Source organism: Neoarius graeffei, chromosome 26 (genome assembly GCF_027579695.1).
Source record: "Neoarius graeffei isolate fNeoGra1 chromosome 26, fNeoGra1.pri, whole genome shotgun sequence".
Lineage (NCBI taxonomy): Eukaryota > Metazoa > Chordata > Actinopteri > Siluriformes > Ariidae > Neoarius > Neoarius graeffei.
In genome coordinates, this window is record NC_083594.1 from 8,070,550 (window position 1) to 8,094,646 (window position 24,097).

Genomic DNA, 24,097 nt, shown 5'->3' on the forward strand with positions numbered 1-24,097 from the left:
TTATAATACAGCCCTAAACTGTAAGCTGTAAGTAATAATAGCCTAAATGAACTTCTCTAAGTCTGTAGAATTGGGCGCCCTATTAAGGGAAGGGGAGGAGTGTGCACTTTTCCATGCTTTTGCAGTGCGTGAGGAAGGAGGGGAAGAAAAGAAGAAGAAGAAGAAGAAGAAGAAGAGGCAGGACAGCTGCCATGTGGACTGCAGAGTTGATGAGAGCAACAACTGTTCCTGAACCTGATGAGCTTTTATAGGGCAACTTTTCAGTGTAGACTGGGAAGAGGACCAGAGAGAGAGAGAGAGAGAGAGAGAGAGAGAGAGAGCACAGCTGCAGGAGCGCGTTCCTGAACATGACTCGTGCTTCATGTGCGCCTTTTTATTTTTTATTCCCGACAATTGATTTCGGAGGAAAATCTTCCTCAAAACAAGTCCTTCATCAGCTCTTGGTGCTGATTTATTTCTAATGTAATGGAAAAAGCATGGATTCATGTTTGAAGAGACTGAGACAAGAACTGGTATGTAGCTTATACATAGGATAGTACAGTATAATATAAAATAATATATGATATGATATATGATATGCATTCACTAATGTTGTTGTTGTTGTTGTTGTTGTTTAATCCCAATACTCTTACTGACTAGATAATACATTGCTTGTCTAGCCAGTGTTATGAGATGTATCAGGTTATTGATTTATGCAAAAATTAAATCCCATAAATCCTAAATGTTTATAGAAATCAGGCTAATTTAAATAAAGCAATGTTTATTTGAGGATGCAAATCGCACGCGCATGTGCACGTCCTTGTTTACGACCAGCACGTTTATCCACATCTGTATCCGAGGTCGTGCATAATAATGCAATTTTAAGGTGTTGATAATAATTACTGCCAGTTTGCGTGCAGATTCAATTGCATAAGCTGTTTTGTTGGTGTGTGTGTGTGTGTGTGTGTGTGTGCGCACACGTGCTGAATTCAATCCTCTTCCCTTTTTTGCTGCATTTGGGTCGCTGAATTATTTAATGCGTGCCTCATGGCATGTTTTTTATAAACACAGCGTCATTTGATGATGTCACGAGTGACGTCATAGCCTGGCGGTTTCACTCTGGATTTCCAAACACGTTTTAATTGAACTACATTATTATTATTATTATTATTATTATTATTATTATCATCCATGCTTTGAAGTTGTCAATAAATAAATAAAAAAATCCATGAGTTAGTTACCATCCCAGAGTTGATTAATTTCCTATAACAGCACATCCCAAAGTGTTTTGTTCGTCTTATACTCCAGCAGTTGTGTTATAACTGATTACGATTTTTTATTTATGAACATATGTCATACTTTGTAACCATGTACAGTCTAAATATCAGTTTATTATTGCACTACGACATCCTTCCAATGTACAGGTCCCTGTAAGTGTTGTTGCTATAGAAACGAGCACGTTAATACCATCAGAACTGCTGTTATAGAAACCGATCGACATCCTCTGAGCAATCAGATTCAGGAATTCGACAGCGCTGTGGTATAAATCCTTACATTACACACTCCAGTCATCCGTTTCATTCTCATCTCATCTCTTTATCTCTAGCCGCTTTATCCTGTTCTACAGGGTCGCAGGCAAGCTGGAGCCTATCCCAGCTGACTACGGGCGAAAGGCAGGGTACACCCTGGACAAGGCGCCAGGTCATCACAGGGCTGACACATAGACACACAACCATTCACACTCACATTCACACCTACGCTCAATTTAGAGTCACCAGTTAACCTAACGTGCATGTCTTTGGACTGTGGGGGAAACCGGAGCACCCGGAGGAAACCCACGCGGACACGGGGAGAACATGCAAACTCCACACAGAAAGGTCCTCGCCGGCCACGGGTCTCGAACCCGGACCTTCTTGCTGTGAGGCGACAGTGCTAACCACTACACCACCGTGCCGCCCCCGTTTCATTCTCATTTCGAAAAATCCAAGCTCCGCCCCTTCACTCGTCAAATCTGAGCGCGATTGTAAAAATGTATCGAATGGGCCACAGTCCATTTTTTACTTCCACATACCATCCTCAGCCTCTCAGCCTCCCTAGTGAAACGAGACCTGACTCTTCCTGTAATCCTGTCCTAACGGAGTTACTCTCACACTCCTGAACATGGAACACCACCAGGTCGCTTCTGGAGAGACGCCACCAAATGACTCCCATGTCTCCCAGCTGGCACTGAGATCAGGACTGACAGGCGTGTGCCAGGATGGATCACGGTTACCATATCTAAGTTTGCTAACACGGTAAAGGGGCATGTAGGGCTGCATCCTGGAGACACAGATGCATTCTGAAAGGAGCACAGCCGTCTTCCCGGGCTTCCTGAGGAGAAGAGTCTGGCACTGGGGCTGATTTTGCCAGAGATGCCACATGGTCATGTCTGTTTGCCATTTTGGCAAAGTGGTGCCACTTGAAGGAAAGTGTTCATTCTAAGATGAGAGAGAATTCATCTGTTTTTTGCATCCAATTGGTAAATAATCAATTGGGGCATGATGGTTAGTGTTATGACCCAGAACGTTGATTATTTTCCAATCATACTTTTTATCCATTTCTGGTTACATTTTGTACATGTTTCATCCAGCAAAACAACTTAGTTCCTGTTTATTGTTTATGTCATAGCAGCTGTGTATAAACGCAACTTGTCATTGAGCCTTGATACTGAGAAAGTGTAAACTAAACAAATAAATAAATCTAATGTAAACTAACTCCTCATACATTTTGTCTTAGCTAGGTAACGGATTGTCATAAATTGCACTGTAAAAAAAAAATCATGAACGTGCACAGATTTAAAAAAAATTCACAAACTCAATGAACCTTTCAGTTATATAACAAATCTCTTGTATTTAGTGATATTAAAGCATACACAAATAGAAACTCTGAGCACTGTGCTGAGTTTCCCAAAAGCATCACAGCACAATCGTACAACCCCGATTCCAAAAAAGTTGGGACAAAGTACAAATTGTAAATAAAAACAGAATGCAATAATTTACAAATCTCAATAACTGATATTGTATTCACAATAGAACATAGACAACATATCAAATGTCGAAAGTGAGACATTTTGAAAATTTCATGCCAGATATTGGCTCATTTGAAATTTCATGACAGCAACACATCTCAAAAAAGTTGGGACAGGGGCAATAAGAGGCTGGAAAAGTTAAAGGTACAAAAAAGGAACAGCTGGAGGACCAAATTGCAACTCATTAGGTCAATTGGCAATAGGTCATTAACATGACTGGGTATAAAAAGAGCATCTTGGAGTGGCAGCGGCTCTCAGAAGTAAAGATGGGAAGAGGATCACCAATCCCCCTAATTCTGCGCCGACAAATAGTGGAGCAATATCAGAAAGGAGTTCGACAGTGTACAATTGCAAAGAGTTTGAACATATCATCATCTACAGTGCATAATATCATCAAAAGATTCAGAGAATCTGGAAGAATCTCTGTGCGTAAGGGTCAAGGCCGGAAAACCATACCGGGTGCCCGTGATCTTTGGGCCCTTAGACGGCACTGCATCACATACAGGCATGCTTCTGTACTGGAAATCACAAAATGGGCTCAGGAATATTTCCAGAGAACATTATCTGTGAACACAATTCACCGTGCCATCCACCGTTGCCAGCTAAAACTCTATAGTTCAAAGAAGAAGCCGTATCTAAACATGATCCAGAAGCGCAGACGTCTTCTCTGGGCCAAGGCTCATTTAAAATGGACTGTGGCAAAGTGGAAAACTGTTCTGTGGTCAGACGAATCAAAATTTGAAGTTCTTTATGGAAATCAGGGACGCCGTGTCATTCGGACTAAAGAGGAGAAGGATGACCCAAGTTGTTATCGGCGCTCAGTTCAGAAGCCTGCATCTCTGATGGTATGGGGTTGCATTAGTGCGTGTGGCATGGGCAGCTTACACATCTGGAAAGACACCATCAATGCTGAAAGGTATATCCAGGTTCTAGAGCAACATATGCTCCCATCCAGACGACGTCTCTTTCAGGGAAGACCTTGCATTTTCCAACATGACAATGCCAAACCACATACTGCATCAATTACAGCATCATGGCTGCGTAGAAGAAGGGTCCGGGTACTGAACTGGCCAGCCTGCAGTCCAGATCTTTCACCCATAGAAAACATTTGGCGCATCATAAAACGGAAGATACGACAAAAAAGACCGAAGACAGTTGAGCAACTAGAATCTTACATTAGACAAGAATGGGTTAACATTCCTATCCCTAAACTTGAGCAACTTGTCTCCTCAGTCCCCAGACGTTTACAGACTGTTGTAAAGAGAAAAGGGGATGTCTCACAGTGGTAAACATGGCCTTGTCCCAACTTTTTTGAGATGTGTTGTCATGAAATTTAAAATCACCTAATTTTTCTCTTTAAATGATACATTTTCTCAGTTTAAAAATTTGATATGTCATCTATGTTCTATTCTGAATAAAATATGGAATTTTGAACCTTCCACATCATTGCATTCCATTTTTATTTACAATTTGTACTTTGTCCCAAATTTTTTGGAATCGGAGTTGTAAAATGAAATGGTAGCGCAAACAGCACAATGCATGCTCTCTGTCAGAGTCAAGATGCTCTTAGCGTTAAGATCCTTTTGGGAGCCCCACCTCTGATCTGCTGAAATGATATCCCAGAATTCCTCCAAGAAAACTCATAACCTTCCGGCGTCGAGGTTGTTCAAGTAACTACTCGGCCGTCGGAAACTTCCGGTTCTCACTTGCTCATAAGTGCTTCGTCAGCTGTCAGGCACAAGTGTGAACATGATTAGAGGTCACTGGGGTCAGTGTGTGGGGGCAAGAAGGTCAGGGTTTAACCCCTACGGAGCTCAGGGCTATTTTGACTGTCCACTGTAGAAACATTTTCTAATTATAAAAGTTTGATTTGTTTGTGTTTGGGGGGATTTTTTTGTCACTTTTTATAGTTGGCTTGGTTGGTTTCACACTGCAATGATGCACTCACCGGCCACTTTAATAGGAACTTGTTTGTGATTCTGACCACAAGTTGGCCTAGTGGTTAGTGTGTTCGCCTCTTGATCGGGAGATCATGAGTTCTACTTACGGTCGGGTCATACCAAAGACAATCATAAAAGTGGCACCTACTGCTGTCTGGCAAGGCACGCTGCAATACAGATGCAAGTGGGGAGTCAAACTCTCGCGGTTACCAAAGGACCAGCCCTCCACTGTAACCCTAACTATGTGAGAGGCCGAGGGCTATGGGAATGGAGATTGGCACTGCCCTATGCGCCACATGGCATGGGAAGGACTTTGATTTGATTGTTCTGGATTCTAAGATTCCTGTTCTTGGCTGCAGAAGTGGAACCCAAACCCAATGTGTTTTTCTGCTGTTGCATGCTGAGATGCTTTTCTGCTCACCACAGTTGTAAAGTGTAATTATATGAGTTACTATATCCTTACTGGCAAAAAAAAGCTCGAACCAATCTGTCCATTTTCCTCTGACCCTCTCTTATCAACAAGCCGTTTGTTTCCACCAACAGAACCGTCGCTCAGTCTCTCGATGTTTTTTGTTTTTCACACCATTCTGCATAAACTCTAGAGCAGGGGTCACCAAACTTTTTTCTCTGGGGGCCACATTGTCGTTCATGACTGTGATGGGGGCCGGGGTCGGGTCAGCTATATCACATAGAATTGTATGACCCAGACAAATATGACCACCAGCAGGCCTCATTGTGTGGTAGAGATTACTAGCCTGGCACGGCCATCCACACTACTATATCCATACTACTATATCAACACTTGATTCCTGGCACATATTTGTTTATCTTTACTAGTGGTTTGCAAAAGTAGTAATCAAGTCTTCACACTTTGTTTTAATCTGAAATACCACTGATATTCCATTTATTTATTTTCTAATAAAAATAATATCAAAGCTGTCAAGGTAAGAAACATCTGCCTAGTTGAGGTGATTGACACTGGCAAAGGTGAGTGGAAAATTATAAATTGTAGGTAGGCCTGTTGATATTATTAATAATATAAATAATAATTGTATGCAGCACTTAATAAAGGTCAAATAAATAGACCTATAAAATAAATACATTTTAAAAAACAGTGAAATTATAATAATATGAGCAATAGATCAATAGATCACAGCAGTTGTGCTGTGTCCTGCACGTCATTGCTCTCATCCATGTCCAAAGCAAAAAACTCGAATTCTGACGCTCTCTCATTCAGCTGGTCATACACGTTGTCCCCCAAATCTTCGGTTCGCCTGGTCATAGTAAGTGCGGAGAGACTCACCGCATTGAGCGCATCCTTCTTGTCGGGACACGCCTCCTCGGCCACAGCAAGCACGCATACTTTAACAAAGTCCCCATCAGTAAACGGCTTTCCATGGGTAGCTAGTAGGTGAGCTGCCTTATAGCTAGCTCAGACAGCAGCCTGGTTGATCTGGGTTTGGTGAAGGAATACATTCTGTTGTGCAGCCAGTCCGCATTTCATCCTCCGAATCCTGTCTTCTCTTGTTTGCCCTCGCAAACTAGCATACTCTTTGTGGCGGGTTTCATAGTGACGATGCAGATTATATTCTTTGAAAACCGACACACTTTCTTTACATACAAGACAAACTGCACGGTCCTTACACTGAACGAAAAAATAATCGGTGGTCCACTGTTCTTTAAAAACTCTGCACTCTCTGTCAGCTTTTCGCTGACCGCTCGCCATTTTGCTGTCCTGAACACTGACAGTTCTCTGCGCATGCGCTGCCTGTCACTGCTTGATCGCGAGCATATGACGAAAATTCGGAAAATATGAATAGTTCATTTTATAACTAAATATCAATTTTAATTGATAAAATCAACAAAATACAAGATGCAGACATGTTATTATTTGCCAAAAAGCAATTTAAAAAAATAGGCCATGACCACTTTTGGGGATTGCCTCATAGGGCCGGTTCAAGTGATGGGGGGCAGAGGGGCTGGGGGGCCGGTCAAAGTGGGGTGGCGGGCCGGATCTGGCCCGCGGGCCGTAGTTTGGTGACCCCTGCTCTAGAGATTGTTGTGTGTGAAAACCCCAGGAGATCAGCAGTTTCTGCAATACTCAAACCAGTCCATCTGACACCAATAAAGTCACACTTTGAGATCACAATTTTTCCCATTCTGATGTTTGAACATTAACTCAAGCTCTTGATTTGTATCTGCACTGAGTTTGAAAAACAAACACTGTAACAAAAGTTAGCGTCAGACGTAAGAATAGGCTCGAGTTGAGCCAGGTCTCTGTTCGTTCCGTCTGTTCCAGCATCGCTCCTGTTCTTCACAAAGGCCTTCCTTCCCACCAGCTAAAATTGGCTCGGGTTCTGGCGACAGCTGCGGCTGCGCTTACGTGTTTATTGTGCTGGAGATGGTGCTGATAACCTCTAACGACCAGCTCTTGGACATGCACAAGGGACTATGAACACACACGCCCAAGTCAATTTAGCTTGCATGGATTAAGCCAGATTACTTACACTCTTGGGGGAAAGAACGTGCAGCTGGAGTACTGAAATTGCCATATTCTGTTATGTTGAGTCTGAAAGATCCCCATCCAACTGATGAGCCAGTAATGATAAACGTTATGCGAGGACGGATTAAGATACAAACTAAAAGCATACTCACGAGTGCTTTTGCGAATCTCCATTCCTTCCTTCTTTCCTTCCTTCAGCATGACTAGGAAGATGTTTCAGTCAGTTATCACACTGAGTAAATCTCATACGCTGTAGCTTTTATCAGCGCGAGCGTATATTATATAATGTGTCTGGCACTGATATGCAAACCAGCGAATATTATTTTTAAATTTGACACAAACAGCTTTGATGAGACACGCCTCACTGCTTCGTTTCACCCTAAATAGGTCAAAAGGAAATGTCTCCGGCTTATCTCATGGAAATGCATGCAAATGGATTTTCTTTTGGTCGAAGGTCTTAATGGTTTTGCAGAGCATTTAATCAGTGTGCGCAAGAAAATATTTTTATCTCAAGCTTTAAAAAAAAAGTGTCACAGATTCCTCCAAGTCACAGGTTTTAGCTTGGGCTTGTCTCAATAAGATGTAGTCTGGATCCCATTTCCACTGATGAGTTCCATTCTTTGCAATTCATATACACAGAGCAGGATGTAAAATAAGTGCATTAGGGGGTTGATAAGCTCATCAGCTCAATTTCCAGCACCCTGAAAAGCCCGGTTAAGTCTCATGGCATGAAATAGGCTTGTGTGCCCACACAGCCTCCTGTAAATGCCCTCATTAGTCTGGGAGACTGCCACGCTCAGATGTGCTGCTTCCTAACTGTGTTGAAAGATGCTCTTGATTCCTACTACACTATTATTTTATACTATTATACTACACCAAATATTTTATGCAATTTTATTTTCTATTGTTTACTGTTCTGCTTTTACTTCTGTAAAGCACATTGAACTGCCACTGTGTATGAAATGTGCTATATAAATAAACTTGCCTTGCCTTACACTACCGTTCAAAAGTTTGGGGTCACCCAGACAATTTTGTGTTTTACATGAAAAGTCACGCTTTTATTTACCACCATAAGTTGTAAAATGGGTGGCACGGTGGTGTAGTGGTTAGCACTGTCGCCTCACAGCAAGAAGGTCCTGGGTTCGAGCCCCGGGGCCGGCGAGGGCCTTTCTGTGTGGAGTTTGCATGTTCTCCCCGTGTCCGCGTGGGTTTCCTCCGGGTGCTCCGGTTTCCCCCACAGTCCAAAGACATGCAGGTTAGGTTAACTGGTGACTCTAAATTGAGCGTAGGTGTGAATGTGAGTGTGAATGGTTGTCTGTGTCTGTGTGTCAGCCCTGTGATGACCTGGCGACTTGTCCAGGGTGTACCCTGCCTTTCGCCCGTAGTCAGCTGGGATAGGCTCCAGCTTGCCTGCGACCCTGTAGAAGGATAAAGCAGCTAGAGATAATGAGATGAGATGAAGTTGTAAAATGAATAGAAAATATAGTCAAGACATTTTTCTGGCCATTTTGAGCATTTAATCGACCCCGCAAATGCGATGCTCCAGAAACTCAATCTGCTCAAAGGAAGGTCAGTTTTATAGCTTCTCTAAAGAGCTCAACTGTTTACAGCTGTGCTAACATGATTGTACAAGGGTTTTCTAATCATCCATTAGCCTTCTGAGGCAATGAGCAAACACATTGTACCATTAGAACACTGGACTGAGAGTTGCTGGAAATGGGCCTCTATACACCTATGGAGATATTGCACCAAAAACCACACATTTCCAGCTAGAATAGTCATTTACCACATTAGCAATGTATAGAGTGGATTTCTGATTAGTTTAAAGTGATCTTCATTGAAAAGAACAGTGCTTTTCTTTCAAAAATAAGGACATTTCAAAGTGACCCCAAACTTTTGAACGGTAGTGTATGTATATGAATGTATTCGTGTTGAAAAATATGCCTTGTGCTTCATGTATACGCAAATTTATAGCTCCATGAGCAAACATTCATTATGAGACAGCACACAGGGTGTACCGATTCACTCATTCGACAGGAGTGATGGATAAAGCTTCACTGTTGACCACTTACAGACATATTTGTAATAAAGTGTACATCTTTTCTTATTAGCCCATCTGGCCGACAGGCGATGAGCTCATGCCATCATGTGTTGTCCGTTGTCCATCTGGCATCGTCCACATTTCACGAAAATCGCTTCTTCTCTCTCAATTCTTCACCGATTCTTATTCTTTTTGGCAGGAAGGTCGGCCTGCCTGAGGTGCATATAGTTTCCACCCAAATTTGCATAATTGCATTTAATAATGAAGATATGGAGTAATCAATCAATCTCTAACGAGCAATTTCCACACGAATCGCTTCTTCTCCTTCAATTCTTCACCGATTCTAATTCTTTCTCTCATGAAGGTAGGGTGCATATAACTTCTACCCAGATTTGCTTAATTACAATTATTAATCAAGTTACGGACTAATTAAGCCTGAATGAGCAGTTCAACAAAAATCACTTCTTCTCTGTCAATTCCTCGCCGTTTTGGATTCTTTCTGGCCAATAGGTCGGTATTCCTAGGGTGGATATCGCTTCTCTATATAGCTTGTATATAGTGTATATAGCTTGCAATATTTATCGCACAAGGTGGCCCACTTTAGATCGTTCCTTCTAGACTAGACGTGACCAGCGTGAGCTATGCCATCATAGACGGTCTCGTTACGGCTTTATTTTCTGAGTATTTACATTCTGTCTCCGGGGTGCTTTCTGCAGTAGGGATAAGAACAAACAATGCATTCTTCAGTGTACTATGATCGAATTAGCATTCATGCATAAATCATCACAATTGGATTCTTTTTGCACAGGCATATACCAAATATCTCAGATAAAAATTAAACACTATGGCAGCTGAATAGGAATTACTTTGCAATGAGAGCAGTGTTATACTGTAATAGGAACTGGTAATGTTTTTATTTTACTGATATTAAGCAGGGCGGCACGTTGGTATAGTGGTCAGCACTGTTGCCTCACAGCAAGAAGGTCCGGGTTCGAGCCCCGTGGCCGGCGAGGGCCTTTCTGTGTGGAGTTTGCATGTTCTCCCCATGTCTGTGTAGGTTTCTTCCGGGTGCTCCGGTTTCCCCCACAGTCCAAAGACATGCAGGTTAGGTTAACTGGTGACTCTAAATTGAGCGTAGGTGTGAATGTGAGTGTGAATGGTTGTCTGTGTCTATGTGTCAGCCCTGTGATGATCTGGCGACTTGTCCAGGGTGTACCCCACCTCTCACCCATGGTCAGCTGGGATAGGCTCCAGCTTGCCCGCGACCCTGTACAGGATAAGTGGCTACAGATAATGGATGGATGATATTAAGCTAACTTTTACAGTTCTTAACTTCATATGCTCACTACATAGGATATAACATACTGCATATGTATACACCAGTGCAACCCTGGAATATTATACACTGTATACACACTCACCGGCTGTTTTAGTAGGAACTTGTACTTGATTCTAAGATTCCTGTTCTTGGCTACAGGAGTGGAACCCAATGTGTTCTTCTGCTGTTGCATGCTGAGATGCTTTTCTGCTCACCATGGCTCTAAAGAATTGCGATGAGTTACTATATCCTTCCTGGCAAAAAAGCTTAAACCCATCTGTCCATTTTCCTCTGACCTGTCTTATCAACAAGGCGTTTGTTTCCACCCACAGACCTCTCGCTCACCCACTGGATGTTTTTTGTTTTTTGCACCATTCTGTCTGTGTAAACTCTAGAGACTGTGTGAAAACCCCAGGAGATCAGCAGTTTCTGAAATACTCAAACCAGTCCATCTGGCTACTGAAGGCTACTGGGTTTTTTGGTGCAAAATGAAGAAGCGAGTGTGACAGTCAAAGTGTCCAGATGAACTGTGGCTGGTTCTGTAAGACACTCAGTAAAACCTACAGCTCATTTCCACATAAAACTGCACTCATTGGACCTCAGACTACTATTTTTTTTTTTTAAAGCAAAAGGTTGTTTCACACCAAATATTGGCTTTGTTTCATTTATTATGGCTTACTGATTACTGTTTATATCATTTTTTTAATGTTGAAACATTTCATTATTTTCAGCCATTTTTAGTCTTTACATGCGCCTAAGACTTTTGCACAGTACTGTATATCAGACCGTAAAAGCAGCAAGTAGTAATCCTGGAGGAATTATATAAAATATGCTGTAGAAATTAAAAATCGAGCTGCATCAGCATGACCGAGCATATAGTGATGTAAGCTTGCGTAACGTGTTTGAAGGATATTTCCTCCCGTGCGACCAATATTTACGTTTGTTAACAGAGCTTGTCGAGGTGCCATTTTCAATCAAGGGAGAAGGCTATTAGGAGAGAGAGCATTGTTTGTCTGCACATTACCAGGGACATGAGTGCAGAATAAGCATCCGAGCTGATGCAGGAAAATGCCAAGGCCTTGGAATAGTTAAACGAAATGCAGGAATTAATCAGAAAAATGGGAGGGAGTTGGGGAATATCACGTCTGGGTGAAGTCGGTGCTAACAAGGCATGCTTATTGAAAAGACCCTGATCAATAAGGGAGGGCAATTTGTACTTAAGAGAATATGGCTATGCATCGACCTGATTTTCGATGGCTTTTGCAACCATACGAACAACATACATGTACCACTACAGGGAACGCGATCATAAGTGCAAGGCAATGTATCTTGTAAATGCTTGACCACCAGACAATGAACTTTGTATCTTTATTTACATAAGATAGATGGGTTTTATCCGGCGCTTATTTTTAATTTGCTTTTTAAAAAAATGACGTAGGATTATTTACTAACACTGTAGCAGCCCTTGGTATTAAGAACAACAGCAGAGAGTCTCTGATGGGTGCAGAGGCGCTTTATTCCTCTTGGCCATGAGTATAGCATTGGACTTCAAACACTGTACACCAAGCACTAAAGAAAACAAAGCAAAAATAATTCACATAACATGGTTGTAAACAGGGTGGCACGGTGGTGTAGTGGTTAGCACTGTCGCCTCACAGCAAGAAGGTCTGGGTTCGAGCCCCGTGGCTGGCGAGGGCCTTTCTGTGTGGAGTTTGCATGTTCTCCCCGTGTCCGCGTGGGTTTCCTCCGGGTGCTCCGGTTTCCCCCACAGTCCAAAGACATGCAGGTTAGGTTAACTCAAAAAAAGTCAAAGTCCTTCCCACGCCTTACAGTACCTGGTATTCCTAGGCAGTCTCCCACTCAAGTACTAACCAGGCCCAACCTGTATGTGGCGCATCGGGCGGCGCCGATCTCCGTTTCCATAGCCCTCGGCCTCTCGCCTATAGCTAGGGTTACAGTGGGGGGCTAGTCCTCTGGTAACCACGAGAGTTTAACTCCCCATGCACATCTGTATTGCAGCATGCCTTGCCAGATGGCGGTAGGTACCATTTTTATGATGGTCTTTGGTATGACCCGACCGTGAATAGAACTCACGATCTCCCGATCGAGAGGCGGACACGCTACCACTAGGCCGTGGTTAGGTTAACTGGTGACTCTAAATTGACCGTAGGTGTGAATGTGAGTGTGAATGGTTGTCTGTGTCTATGTGTCGGCCCTGTGATGACCTGGCGACTTGTCCAGGGTGTACCCCGCCTTTCGCCCGTAGTCAGCTGGGATAGGCTCCAGCTTGCCTGCGACCCTGTAGAACAGGATAAAGCGGCTAGAGATAATGAGATGAGATGAGACCCTCAATGTCACACACCTTGCTGCTCTGAACACAAGTGTGCAAACCTCTACAAGTTCACCAAACGTGCACTGTTACTGTAGCCTCTGCGCTCAAAGTCTCATACTAAACCACAGTTCAACCAATGTACTGAACACACTCAATAAACAGCACACACAAACTTTGCATTGTGCATGAATGACATATCAGGATGACAGACAGCAAAGCTTTATAACATACCGTGTTAAACCTCTGACGGAGGCACATGGGGAATATAAACATAACAGCGAGCATCTGTAGCATAACAAATACAGCTTCCTGGGCTGACGGTTCCGCCCAGAACATGAATTATAAGTGACAGCTCTGGACGCCACTTACAAGTTCATTTTACACTCATCAGGAGCTCCACGTTTAGGCATTATCTATCTATCTATCTATCTATCTATCTATCTATCTATCTATCTATACTACTAAAGGCAGGCTGTCTGTCTCTCCGTCTGTTCATCTATGCAAATCGACACGGCTGGACGCACATACTCCATACTTTGCACATGGATTGGTGACACCCCAGAGGGGCCCAAAACAACATTTTCGATTTTCCAAAACATGGGATTAGTGCTAATCCAACACATTATTCATTTCCCGTAGGCTACATGCTCACGCTAACACACTGCGTGCAGCCTTGACCTGAGACTCACCTGAGAGCTTGGATTGTACAGGACCTCGCAATCAGCGCTCCTCGCCGGACACTTCTGCTCGGAGTGGGTTTTTTTTTTTAACATAATAGACTGAAAGCAGGGTGGCACGGTGGTGTAGTGGTTAGCGCTGTCACCTCACAGCAAGAAGGTCCTGGGTTCGAGCCCCGGGGCCGGCGAGGGCCTTTCTGTGCGGAGTTTGCATGTTCTCCCCGTGTCCGCGTGGGTTTCCTCCGGGTGCTCCGGTTTCCCCCACAGTCCAAAGACATGCAGGTTAGGTTAACTGGTGACTCTAAATTGACCGTAGGTGTGAATGTGAGTGTGAATGGTTGTCTGTGTCTATGTGTCAGCCCTGTGATGACCTGGCAACTTGTCCAGGGTGTACCCCGCCTTTCACCCGTAGTCAGCTGGGATAGGCTCCAGCTTGCCTGCGACCCTGTAGAAGGATAAAGCGGCTAGAGATAATGAGATGAGATGAGATGAGATGAGACTGAAAGCAGTCTGTTACCTCCTTCATTGTTTATAAGCGTGCTAATACGTACCGTATGGTAGCAGAAAGCTGGTGATAGATCCATCATATAAACTCACCTCCCTGCACATAAAGCTTCAGTTACTATCAGGTATGATAGTATGTGTGAATCTGTTGTTCATACTCCAGTGTGCAAACGTAACAGTAATGGCTCATGTTATGTTTGGTCCCTGACTCCCTGGGTAGACTGCCCAATCCCAAGCAGCTGTAAAAGAATGACCAAACCCTAGGACCAACACAACCCCTGTGAAGAGCACCATTCAGAGGAAATCAGGTTCACCGGCAATAACTAATAGTAGTTATAGTAAGAATAGTAGTAATAGTTCAGAACAGTGGGTAATGGATAAAGACCTTATCACATAAAAGTATATTTTGCCGTAATTTATCACAATTTCATTACTTAGCCGTTATACTGCCCAGCCCTACTTTTCAGTCTTCCAACGAAATGGCTTCAGTGATGCTTTCTGACATTCCTATTTGAGTAAAAACACCCTGCACGAGCAGATGTTCAAACTAGAGTCATGTCTAGAAACACACATGGCTGCCACCTTTTAACATGCAAACATGGCATTGAATTATTCCAGAACAATCTTTTAGAAAGCCGTAAGCATCTGTAATGGTACAGCGTAACAGTTTATGTGGTGATGCCCACAGGATTATGTAATCAAACAGTCATTAGGTTTAGTGAACCCAGTGCCTAAAGATGTTTAATTATTCCTAATGAAGTCGGCCATATGTGCGGTGTACGCAGATGGAGACAAGCTGATGGTTATAATTAAGTGGAGCTACATTTTCCATGGAACTAACACACAAATAAAAGCACGTTTTATACCAACAAATAAAATCTCCAAGGTTGAACAGGGAGTTTCCCATCATCATTAGATAACTTAAGTAATAGCAGTTCCAGGCATTCTTTCTTTTATTGTTTCCTGATAGAAAGACCATTCTACCACTTTTGTGGTCTATTGTTAATAATCTTATTTATAACAGGTTTAGAAAGCAATGATTAGTTCTTTTTCATGCTAAAAAATAAAGCATCCAGTGGATTTTGCAAATGATACCATGTTCTTAAGAACTATGCCCTTTGATGCTCTTTATTACCTCCTGTCACAATATCAATTCTCCTACTGATATTGTCCATAATGGCCTCAGTAGTTATTTCCAGAGTGACTAAAACACAGTCATGACAGATGGCATCCCTCTACCACCCCCACACTGCCACTCTCACCAGTTTCTGTCAATCGATTATGCTTGAGTGAACTGGCCCCTCCGTTTGGGATTAAAGTCTAGACGTGTCCTATTGGGTGCCAGAGCAGAACAAGGTCTCCAATTGGCAGAAAGCTACATATAGGGCTAGCAAACTTGGCCTCTGAAAGGTGAGAGGACTAGAAACTGACAGAAGGGAGGAACTCCCCTGTGTGAAAGATGATGCAAGGTAAGTTGATAGTCCCTTCTTGTGTTAGGACTACATGTAAAATGTCATCAAGAAAGGTAATTGAGGGATCAGGGTGCACAATTAGATAAGTTGTAAGGAAATACGAAACTAAAATTTGCTGCTCAGGAATGACATCATCAGTAAGAAGGATGGTATTTGACCAAGTGGTTGTTGAGTGCTGGGATGTGGTCATTGTCACTATGATGTGGTCTTGCTGGAGGAGCAATGAACTGAAATATAGCTATTTATGCATGATATGACAAGCAAACAAACCTTTCACTGTTTACAAGATGGATGTAGATGTGTTTGACAAATGGTATACTTGGATCATTGGTCTTTCTTTATATCTTTTGACCCATAAATAAATATTTCTTTAAGAGATCTTCTTGATAAGGTTCAAACAATGCAAGGTGATAACTTTATCACTGTCCTTATCACTCCTCAAGGTTTCTTGTAACAGGTAACAGTTGTAGCTTTCCAAGGGATTTCTACTTAATTCTTAGAATCCTATGTTGTAGGTTTTTACGTGCGTACATGTCTGTGAAGGTTCTCAGTCATCCAGGTTATTGTAAACCGTAGGTGCTAAAGAAGGCAACTGGACTTGCTTGAAATTCTTGAAGACATTTCACCTCTCATGACATGTGACCTCAACAACTCTCCTTTAGGGTTGCTTTTGGTCCACTAGAGGATAAATACCTGGAACTCCCCACTAGTCAGACAGAACTGAAGAAGCCTTTCAGATGAGAGGTGAAACGTCTTCAAGAATTTCAAGCAAATCCAGTGGCCTTCTTTAGCACCTCTGATTTTTACATACAGTATTTATGGGATTCTCCAAATGAACAAACCAAAGAACCCTTTATTTTGCGACTCCCTTCAAAAAAAGTCAACATAAGAACCTTAACTATATGGAAAGCTCTTGTTGGTGGCCTATGCTCCTAGGGTGCTAAGGGCTTAATAATAATAATAATAATAATAATAATAATAATAATAATTAGAACCTTAAACAGTTATTTGGCTTGTCTTTTTGGGTGGGTGAAGAACCTTTGAAGGTTTTATAAGGTACCCTGTAACAAAGTGTTTGGCTATCAGAAAGAATTTCCAAATATATCTCCTAAAGAGAGCTTAGAAACTTTAACTGTCCAAAAAGAAACCCTTGAGAAACCTTTTTTTTTCTAAAAGTGTTCAGTGCTTATCAAGGTAAAGGTCTTATATCAATCAGTGTATGTGATACTAACTATTTTCTTTTATTATCCATGCCTTTGCCCCTGCCCTCTGCAGCTTTCTATGAAAGAGGCTGGTGATGGTCTTCATGCTCAGATGAACTCCATGATGGGAGCTCTCCAAGAACTCAAACTTCTCCAAGTTCAAACCGCACTTGAGCAGCTGGAGATCTCAGGAAAAAATAATTGTGTGGCTCCATCACCAGGTAAATCCATTAACTGTCACTTTCAACCTCAAGACCAGCAACATCAGTTATCTGAGGTCTCTGGGCAAGAAGATCAACTTCAGTCTCATCACTTACATCGCAGTAGTCTTGGAACTTCACCCTCTACATCCAGCCTAGAGAGTGAGGGTATGCCATTGCCCAGGAAGATCTCTGGATACACTGTTCCACAAGTGGAATATTGTGGCCCAAAAATGTGTCAAACACAAACAGACCACCAAAGCATGCACCCACATGCATCCCGACCTACACAAGTGGATCTGCCCGGGATTCTCCACAGCTTGTCTCGAGAGGGACCGTCCTTGGACAGTGACTACATCGAGGACAGTTTGGATGACTCCAGTGATTGGACCTCCTCTCTTATGAGTCGCAGCCGCAATCGTCAACCTTTGGTACTTGGAGACAATGTACTTGCTGACCTGGTAGGCAACTGGCTTGATCTGCCTGAAGTGGACAAAGACTGTGTCGAAGGAGGAAAGGGAATCAACAGACCAGACTCCCCAGCTCATCCACTCTACCTCAGCCGATCCCAAGAGCTCTGCAAGAGGTTCTCGCTAACCAGCAATATCTTTAAGAAATTTCTGCGTAGTGTGCGACCTGACCGGGATAAGCTGTTGAAAGAAAAACCTGGTTGGATGCCACCAGGTCATGACTCTGAAGCAGAGCTTTTCAAGAGACCCAAGAAAACTGCCAAGGCCAAGGGTAGATTCTACTTGCCATTTTGGGCAGGAGGTGGACAGCAAGCAAATGGTAAATTGTGTCCTCAGCCTTCAGAGGAGACGGGCCAGTTCTTAGGACTTTACCTAGATAGGAGACCTACAGATGCAGTGGAAACGGTCCAGCCTTTGCTTGATCACAATACAGCTGTTTGGGTTTAAAAGGGATTTTCTAGAGAGAAGACAGGGTAGAATTCAACATCTGCGCAGGATTGAGTAAGATTAAATTGGATTTGTTTAAACTTTGTTGATGACAATCTATTAAATCCTTCAGGGTGTGAAATGAGATCTTCGGCTTGACAATGCACTTACAGTATATGCACTCAACCCTCGGTGAGAATGCAAATACCCAAGACACTTCTGCTGATATGCTTATCATTTTTTAATCTTCACTCTTTCTTGTTCTGATGTCTTGCACACAGGTCTACCATGGTGTTTGTGCTGAATTACCATAGTCTTCATTCAGGGCAAATAGAAGTTCCTCTTGACTATAAACCACTGTAAAACTGTTCAGCATGTTTACTTTTGGATCTCTCTTTAAAAGGTTTTATTATGTATGGTACAGATCTTCCTCTCAACAATTCCTGGACATGTAACCCTGCCTTCAGTATCTTAAGGAAACAGGAAAAATGCATCAAACTCTTTTTGTTTACCTGTAATGTCATATCACACTTGTACCTATCCTTTTTTTTATTATTATTACAATCCCAGATAAAGAATTAGATAGAGACTGTGACTAAAGTCACAGTAATTTGTGCTAGCTGTGACAAACCCGGCACGTCTGGTCACCGTACCCTATAGATTCGGAACGGTAAGAGATAGAGAATGATGCTTAGTGAGGAAAAGTTCCGCCCTTCTGCCCTGAACAAAATTTAAAAAAAAAAACTTATTGAAAAAAATCATGAAAATTGACAGTTATAAGTGATTGAAAAAAAAAATCCCATTTTTCATGGATCATTCCGGATCAGTGATCCAGATCAGCACCAAAAGCCATAGCAATGTAATTCAGCCCAGAGGTATACTTCATGTGAAATTTGGTGATGATTGGTTGAAAACTGAGGGAGAAATAGCATCCTAAAAATGTTAGGAGAATAAAAATAAGAATAAAGCAGAAAGATCCTGAGTGAGAGTAACAGTTTACGCCAGCACCGCTAGTGCAAACTAATTAGTTTGCTTGTGTAAATGGATAAACTGCATGTGCAGTTAGTGGACATCTTGCAGCTGACGTATAAAGGATAACAGTGTACATGATGTCACATACAAATATGGTGAAGAAATGCAAGAAATGCATCCCCCCCCCATGTGATGATAGCTGAGGTGACTTTGAATCTCAAAAGGGACTCCCAAGAAGAGTAAACTGAAACTTGAGATGGCATAATATCAAAAAGCTACAACAGAAAATGCAATAGTAAACAAAAGAATTTAATATGATACAACATTTATGAGGACGTCAGTGCTGTGCTTGCTCATTTCGAAGATGAAAACAAACAAAGACGCTATTATTAAATTTGCTTGGACATTTTTCTTCATGTCGCCATATTAAGACGTTTTGTTTTGGGTTTTTTTTTTATATATTTCCAGTACTGTGCAAAAGTCTTAGGCACCCTAAGTTTTTACATACAAGCTGTGTTATAGATTTCTATTTTATGACTTCTACATTACCGAGTCAGTACGAAAATATTTTAGAGTCCAAACATTCGTTTTCCTTCACAAAATTAAAATGTTACAGGAAAAAAAAAATTGTATTTGAGGAGCATATTCCATAAGAGAGCGCTTTTCAGATGAAAAAAGAAAACATAATGAAGGCTGCTGGGTTTCGGTGCAAAATGAAGAAGTGAGTGTGACGGTCAAAGTGTCCAGAAGAACTGTGGCTGGTTCTGGAAGATGCTCAGTAAAACCTACAGCTCATTTCCGCATAAAACTGCACTCACTGGACCTGAGACTGTTTTTTTTTTTTTTAAAGCAAAGGGTCGTCTCACACCAAATACTGACTTTGTTTCATTTCTTATGACTTACTACTCTTTCTAGTATTTTTTAAACATTTCATTATTTTTTTAAAGCTAGACGGCCTTTCGATTTCATAAAATTGGTGAAATTTAGTTCCCTCTGAAATGTGGTCATCGTGATATATGTTTATTTCTGTAATATCTCACAAAATATCAGGCCATTCTGTGGCTGGGAAGTTATTTATTTTGAGACGATTAAAACAAATAATGTGCATGAATTCGCTCGCTTCACGCAGTCAAGCAGACAGAGGAAGTCCATGTGTGCGCGCATGCGCAGGTTTACCGTCTTCTTCTTTTGGGTTTTACGGCACAGTGTCGCATTACTGCCATCTACAGGTTTACCTTTGAGCGTGCACTGACCGTTCCATCATTCTGTCGCTAAACGAACAGCTGATCACACCGAGGTGCTCGCTGACTGCCGATATTTATTAGTTTGGTTCTGTGTTTCCTTTCCTTCGTATATAACAAAACGTCTTTTCTTCTCACTTTCTTTCCGTTACTGTAGTCGGTCTTTCACGTTTCATTCGCACACTCACATCCTCCATTTTTCTCTCCTGTTTCAAAGTTGTATCCCACAATGCCTTGTGCAAACGGGGAAAGCCCACCACGTGATGATGCATGACATAGTATCTTGTATTGGGTCATGGTGAAGCAGGAAAAAATAGTGGAGAATTTAGGGCCACGTGGAGATAAATTCATTAATTGTTCTATTAAAAAAAAACGAATAAAATTGGAAGTCTGTGATTTGAATTCAGTGGATTTCAGTCCACTAAAAATAATTAGGTGTCGGGGAAAATTATTTTTATGACCTACACTTGAAAAATCTGAAAGGCAGTCTACCTATAAGCCGTTTTTTGGTCTATGGCATTTCTTTACTTATGCTCCAGACTTTTGCACAGGACTGTATATTAATCAGGTTCTTGATGTATACTAACATCCCCGATGGTAAATACAGTGCCCTCCACAATTATTGGCACCCTTCATTAAGATGTGATTTTAGGCTTCTAATAAATTATTCTTTTTTTTTTTTTAAATAATATAGGACAACAATGCATTAAAAGAGAAAAATCCAACCTTGAATTCAAGTGCATTTATTCAGTGGGAAAAAAAATCCCACATTAAGAAATAATTCTTTTACATGAAATCATTGTGCCACAATTATTGGCACCCCTGATGTTAATACTTTGTACAACCCTCTTTTGCCAACAAGACAGCACTTAATATTCTCCTATAACATTTCACAAGATGGGAGAATACAGAGAGAGGGATCTTCGACCATTCCTCTTTGCACAATCTCTCTAAATCGTCCAGAGTCCTGGGTCGTCTCCTATGCACTCTCCTCTTCAGCTCACCCCACAGGTTTTCAATTGGGTTGCGGTCTGGGGACTGAGATGGCCATGGGAGGAGCTGGATTTTGTGTCTGGTGAACCATTTTTGTGTAGATTTGGCCACATGTTTAGGGTCATTATCTTGCTGAAAGACCCAGTGACGACCCATCTTCAGCTTTCGGGCAGAGGCCACCAGATTTTGATTTAAAATGTCCTGGTATTTCAAAGAGTTCATGATGCCATGCACCCTAACAAGGTTCCCGGGGCCTTTGGAAGAGAAACAGGCCCACAGCATCACCGATCCTCCCCCATACTTCACAGTGCGCATGAGGTGCTTTTCCGCATACTCATCTTTTGTGATGTATTAGAGTGTTTGCTGCAAAAAAGCTCTATCTTGGTCTCATCTGACTAAAGCACACGGTCCCAGTACCGCTTAGCGAACTCCAGACGTTTACGTTTATGCTTGTAAGTGAAAAAAGGCTTTTTCCGTGCATGCCTCCCGAACAGCTTGTTGGCATGTAGATGGCGCCTGATGGTTGTTATGGAGACTTTGTGACCCCAAGATGCTTCTCTTTGATGCAATTCTCTAACAGTGAGCTTTGGAGAACTTTTTACTTCTCTTCCCATCCTCCTCACTGTGCGTGGTGGCAAGATAAACTTGCATCCTCGTCCAGGCTTGTTTGCCACTGTCCCAGTTGTTTTAAACTTCTTGATGATTCCTCTGACTGTAGATACGGGCCGGTGTAGGCGAGCGGCTAGTTTCTGCCTTACCTGAATGGTGTGTTCTCTTGTCTTTCCCATGTTGAAGAGTGGATAAGAGAAATAGGCCTCTGTGTCACATCATATTTATACCCCAGGGAAACAGGATGTGATGAATTACTAATTAAAGGTTCCTAGATACTCTGATCAACTTTATAAACTACAGTAGAAATGACAGAAATGCTTCAATTACATTTATTTTCTAGGAATTGTTATGGTACCAATAATTGTGGAACAGGTGATTTTATGAAAAAAATTTTATTTCTTAGTCAGGGATACTTTTTTTTTAAATTCACTTGAGTTAAGGGTTACATTTTTCAGTGTGAGATTATGCTTCTGCAATAAAAATAAAATTTATTTTAAGGCTTTTAACACATCTTAACCAGGGGTGCCAGTAACTGTGAAGGGTGCTGTAAGTGCTGATACTTTTTCATGGTTCTTTTTTCCACCTCACGTTTAGGTCAATCCAGTGATTTTCTACATAACTCATATGCACTACAGTACGGCTGTACTATGAAAAAGCATGTGGCTCCAACTGACCGCGTCACCACTATTTGTGCCTGCAATCAGATTATGAACATTTTATAAGACATACAATCCCTTCTGAATCTTATATAACCTTTAACAGGGGAATATGAGGCTACAGTTGTCAGTCAGTGGCTTGTCAGGGAAAAAAAATGTCTACAAGGACTTACACTAAGTAGAAATGCTGTGTGATTTCACAATTCATGACACAACTGTAACATAATGAGGAGAAAATGCTGACACACAAAAAGCCATTCTGTGCTCTGAGGGTGGAAATGAGCTGTCGGCACTTTTCTACCATAGTTGCAAAATACTTTTGTACCTAATTTAGATTTATATAGTGGGAATGGAAATGGAAACGTATAAATGGTGTCTAGTTTGTTAAGCCTATACTGTATTTTGTTGTCTTGCCAAAGCAAGGTTTTATATTATATAACAAAGTTATTGGAATCAGTGTGATGTATAAATATACTGTGAGACCTGCCTGTTGTCACAATTTCAATAAAAGTGTATATTTCTTAATAAAACAAAAAATTCTATGTGTCAGTGATGATCTTATTACATGTCTGAAACTCAAAAATATACACTCTTAACTCTGGGCTAAGACATACTGTATGGGGATGCTGTATTCTTTCAATAAAACAAGACAATGTATCCGGGGCGGCACGGTGATGTAGTGGTTAGCGCTGTCGCCTCACAGCAAGAAGGTCTGGGTTCGAGCCCCATGGCCGGTGAGGGCCTTTCTGTGCGGAGTTTGCATGTTCTCCCCATGGGTTTCCTCCGGGTGCTCCGGTTTCACCCACAGTCCAAAGACATGCAGGTTAGGTTAACTGGTGACTCTAAATTGACCGTAGGTGTGAATGTGAGTGTGAATGGTTGTCTGTGTCTATGGTGGGGTTTACATTAGACCGTATCAGCGAATCATCAGATTAACGTTGTTAAAACGATTAGCGTGCATACAGCAACGCCAATACACGGCTACGCTCGGCTACGCAGGCATCCTGCGCTCAAAATCACTCCGCCCTGAACAGCGAGTGCCCTCTGGAGGGTGCGCACTCCGTCCCTGCGCAGCTCACAGAGCGCGCGAGTATAGCGCACGAGCAGTGATTCGGGACTGAGCCACTGTGTGTGTGATCCCAGCGCATATCACTTACCACTTGCAAGTGGAAGGATGGCAAGCCTAAAGACAATCATAACTACACAATGGGCAGTATTTGCATCAGTATTTGCAGTATTTTCATACTTTTATACTCTTTAATGAAAGGTGATACAAGGCGGAAGTCCGTGCCGTTTTTCAGCAGTCGCGTCACATGACCAACGCCAGCAAATCAGGAAGGTGGATGTCATAGTGACGTTGTCCAATGACGACGCCAGCTAGAGCTCAGCACAGCGTATCCGCATATTCTCAATGTTTACACAGCACCGGAGCTGACACGATCTGGATTGAATACGTGGACGCTAGCGGATTCCCGTTTCCCGGCGTTTTAAT

General features: G+C 42.1%; 1 protein-coding gene across 1 annotated transcript; it reads left to right on the plus strand.

The window, feature by feature from the left end:
- Positions 1-180: 180 nt before the first annotated feature.
- Positions 181-23,087, plus strand: LOC132874084 (PAK4-inhibitor INKA2-like). The gene is made up of 2 exons (XM_060909975.1): positions 181-512; positions 17,109-23,087. Exons 1-2 carry the CDS (start codon positions 477-479, stop codon positions 18,150-18,152), a joined length of 1,080 nt encoding a protein of 359 aa, XP_060765958.1. The 5' UTR covers positions 181-476; the 3' UTR covers positions 18,153-23,087.
- Positions 23,088-24,097: the final 1,010 nt, after the last annotated feature.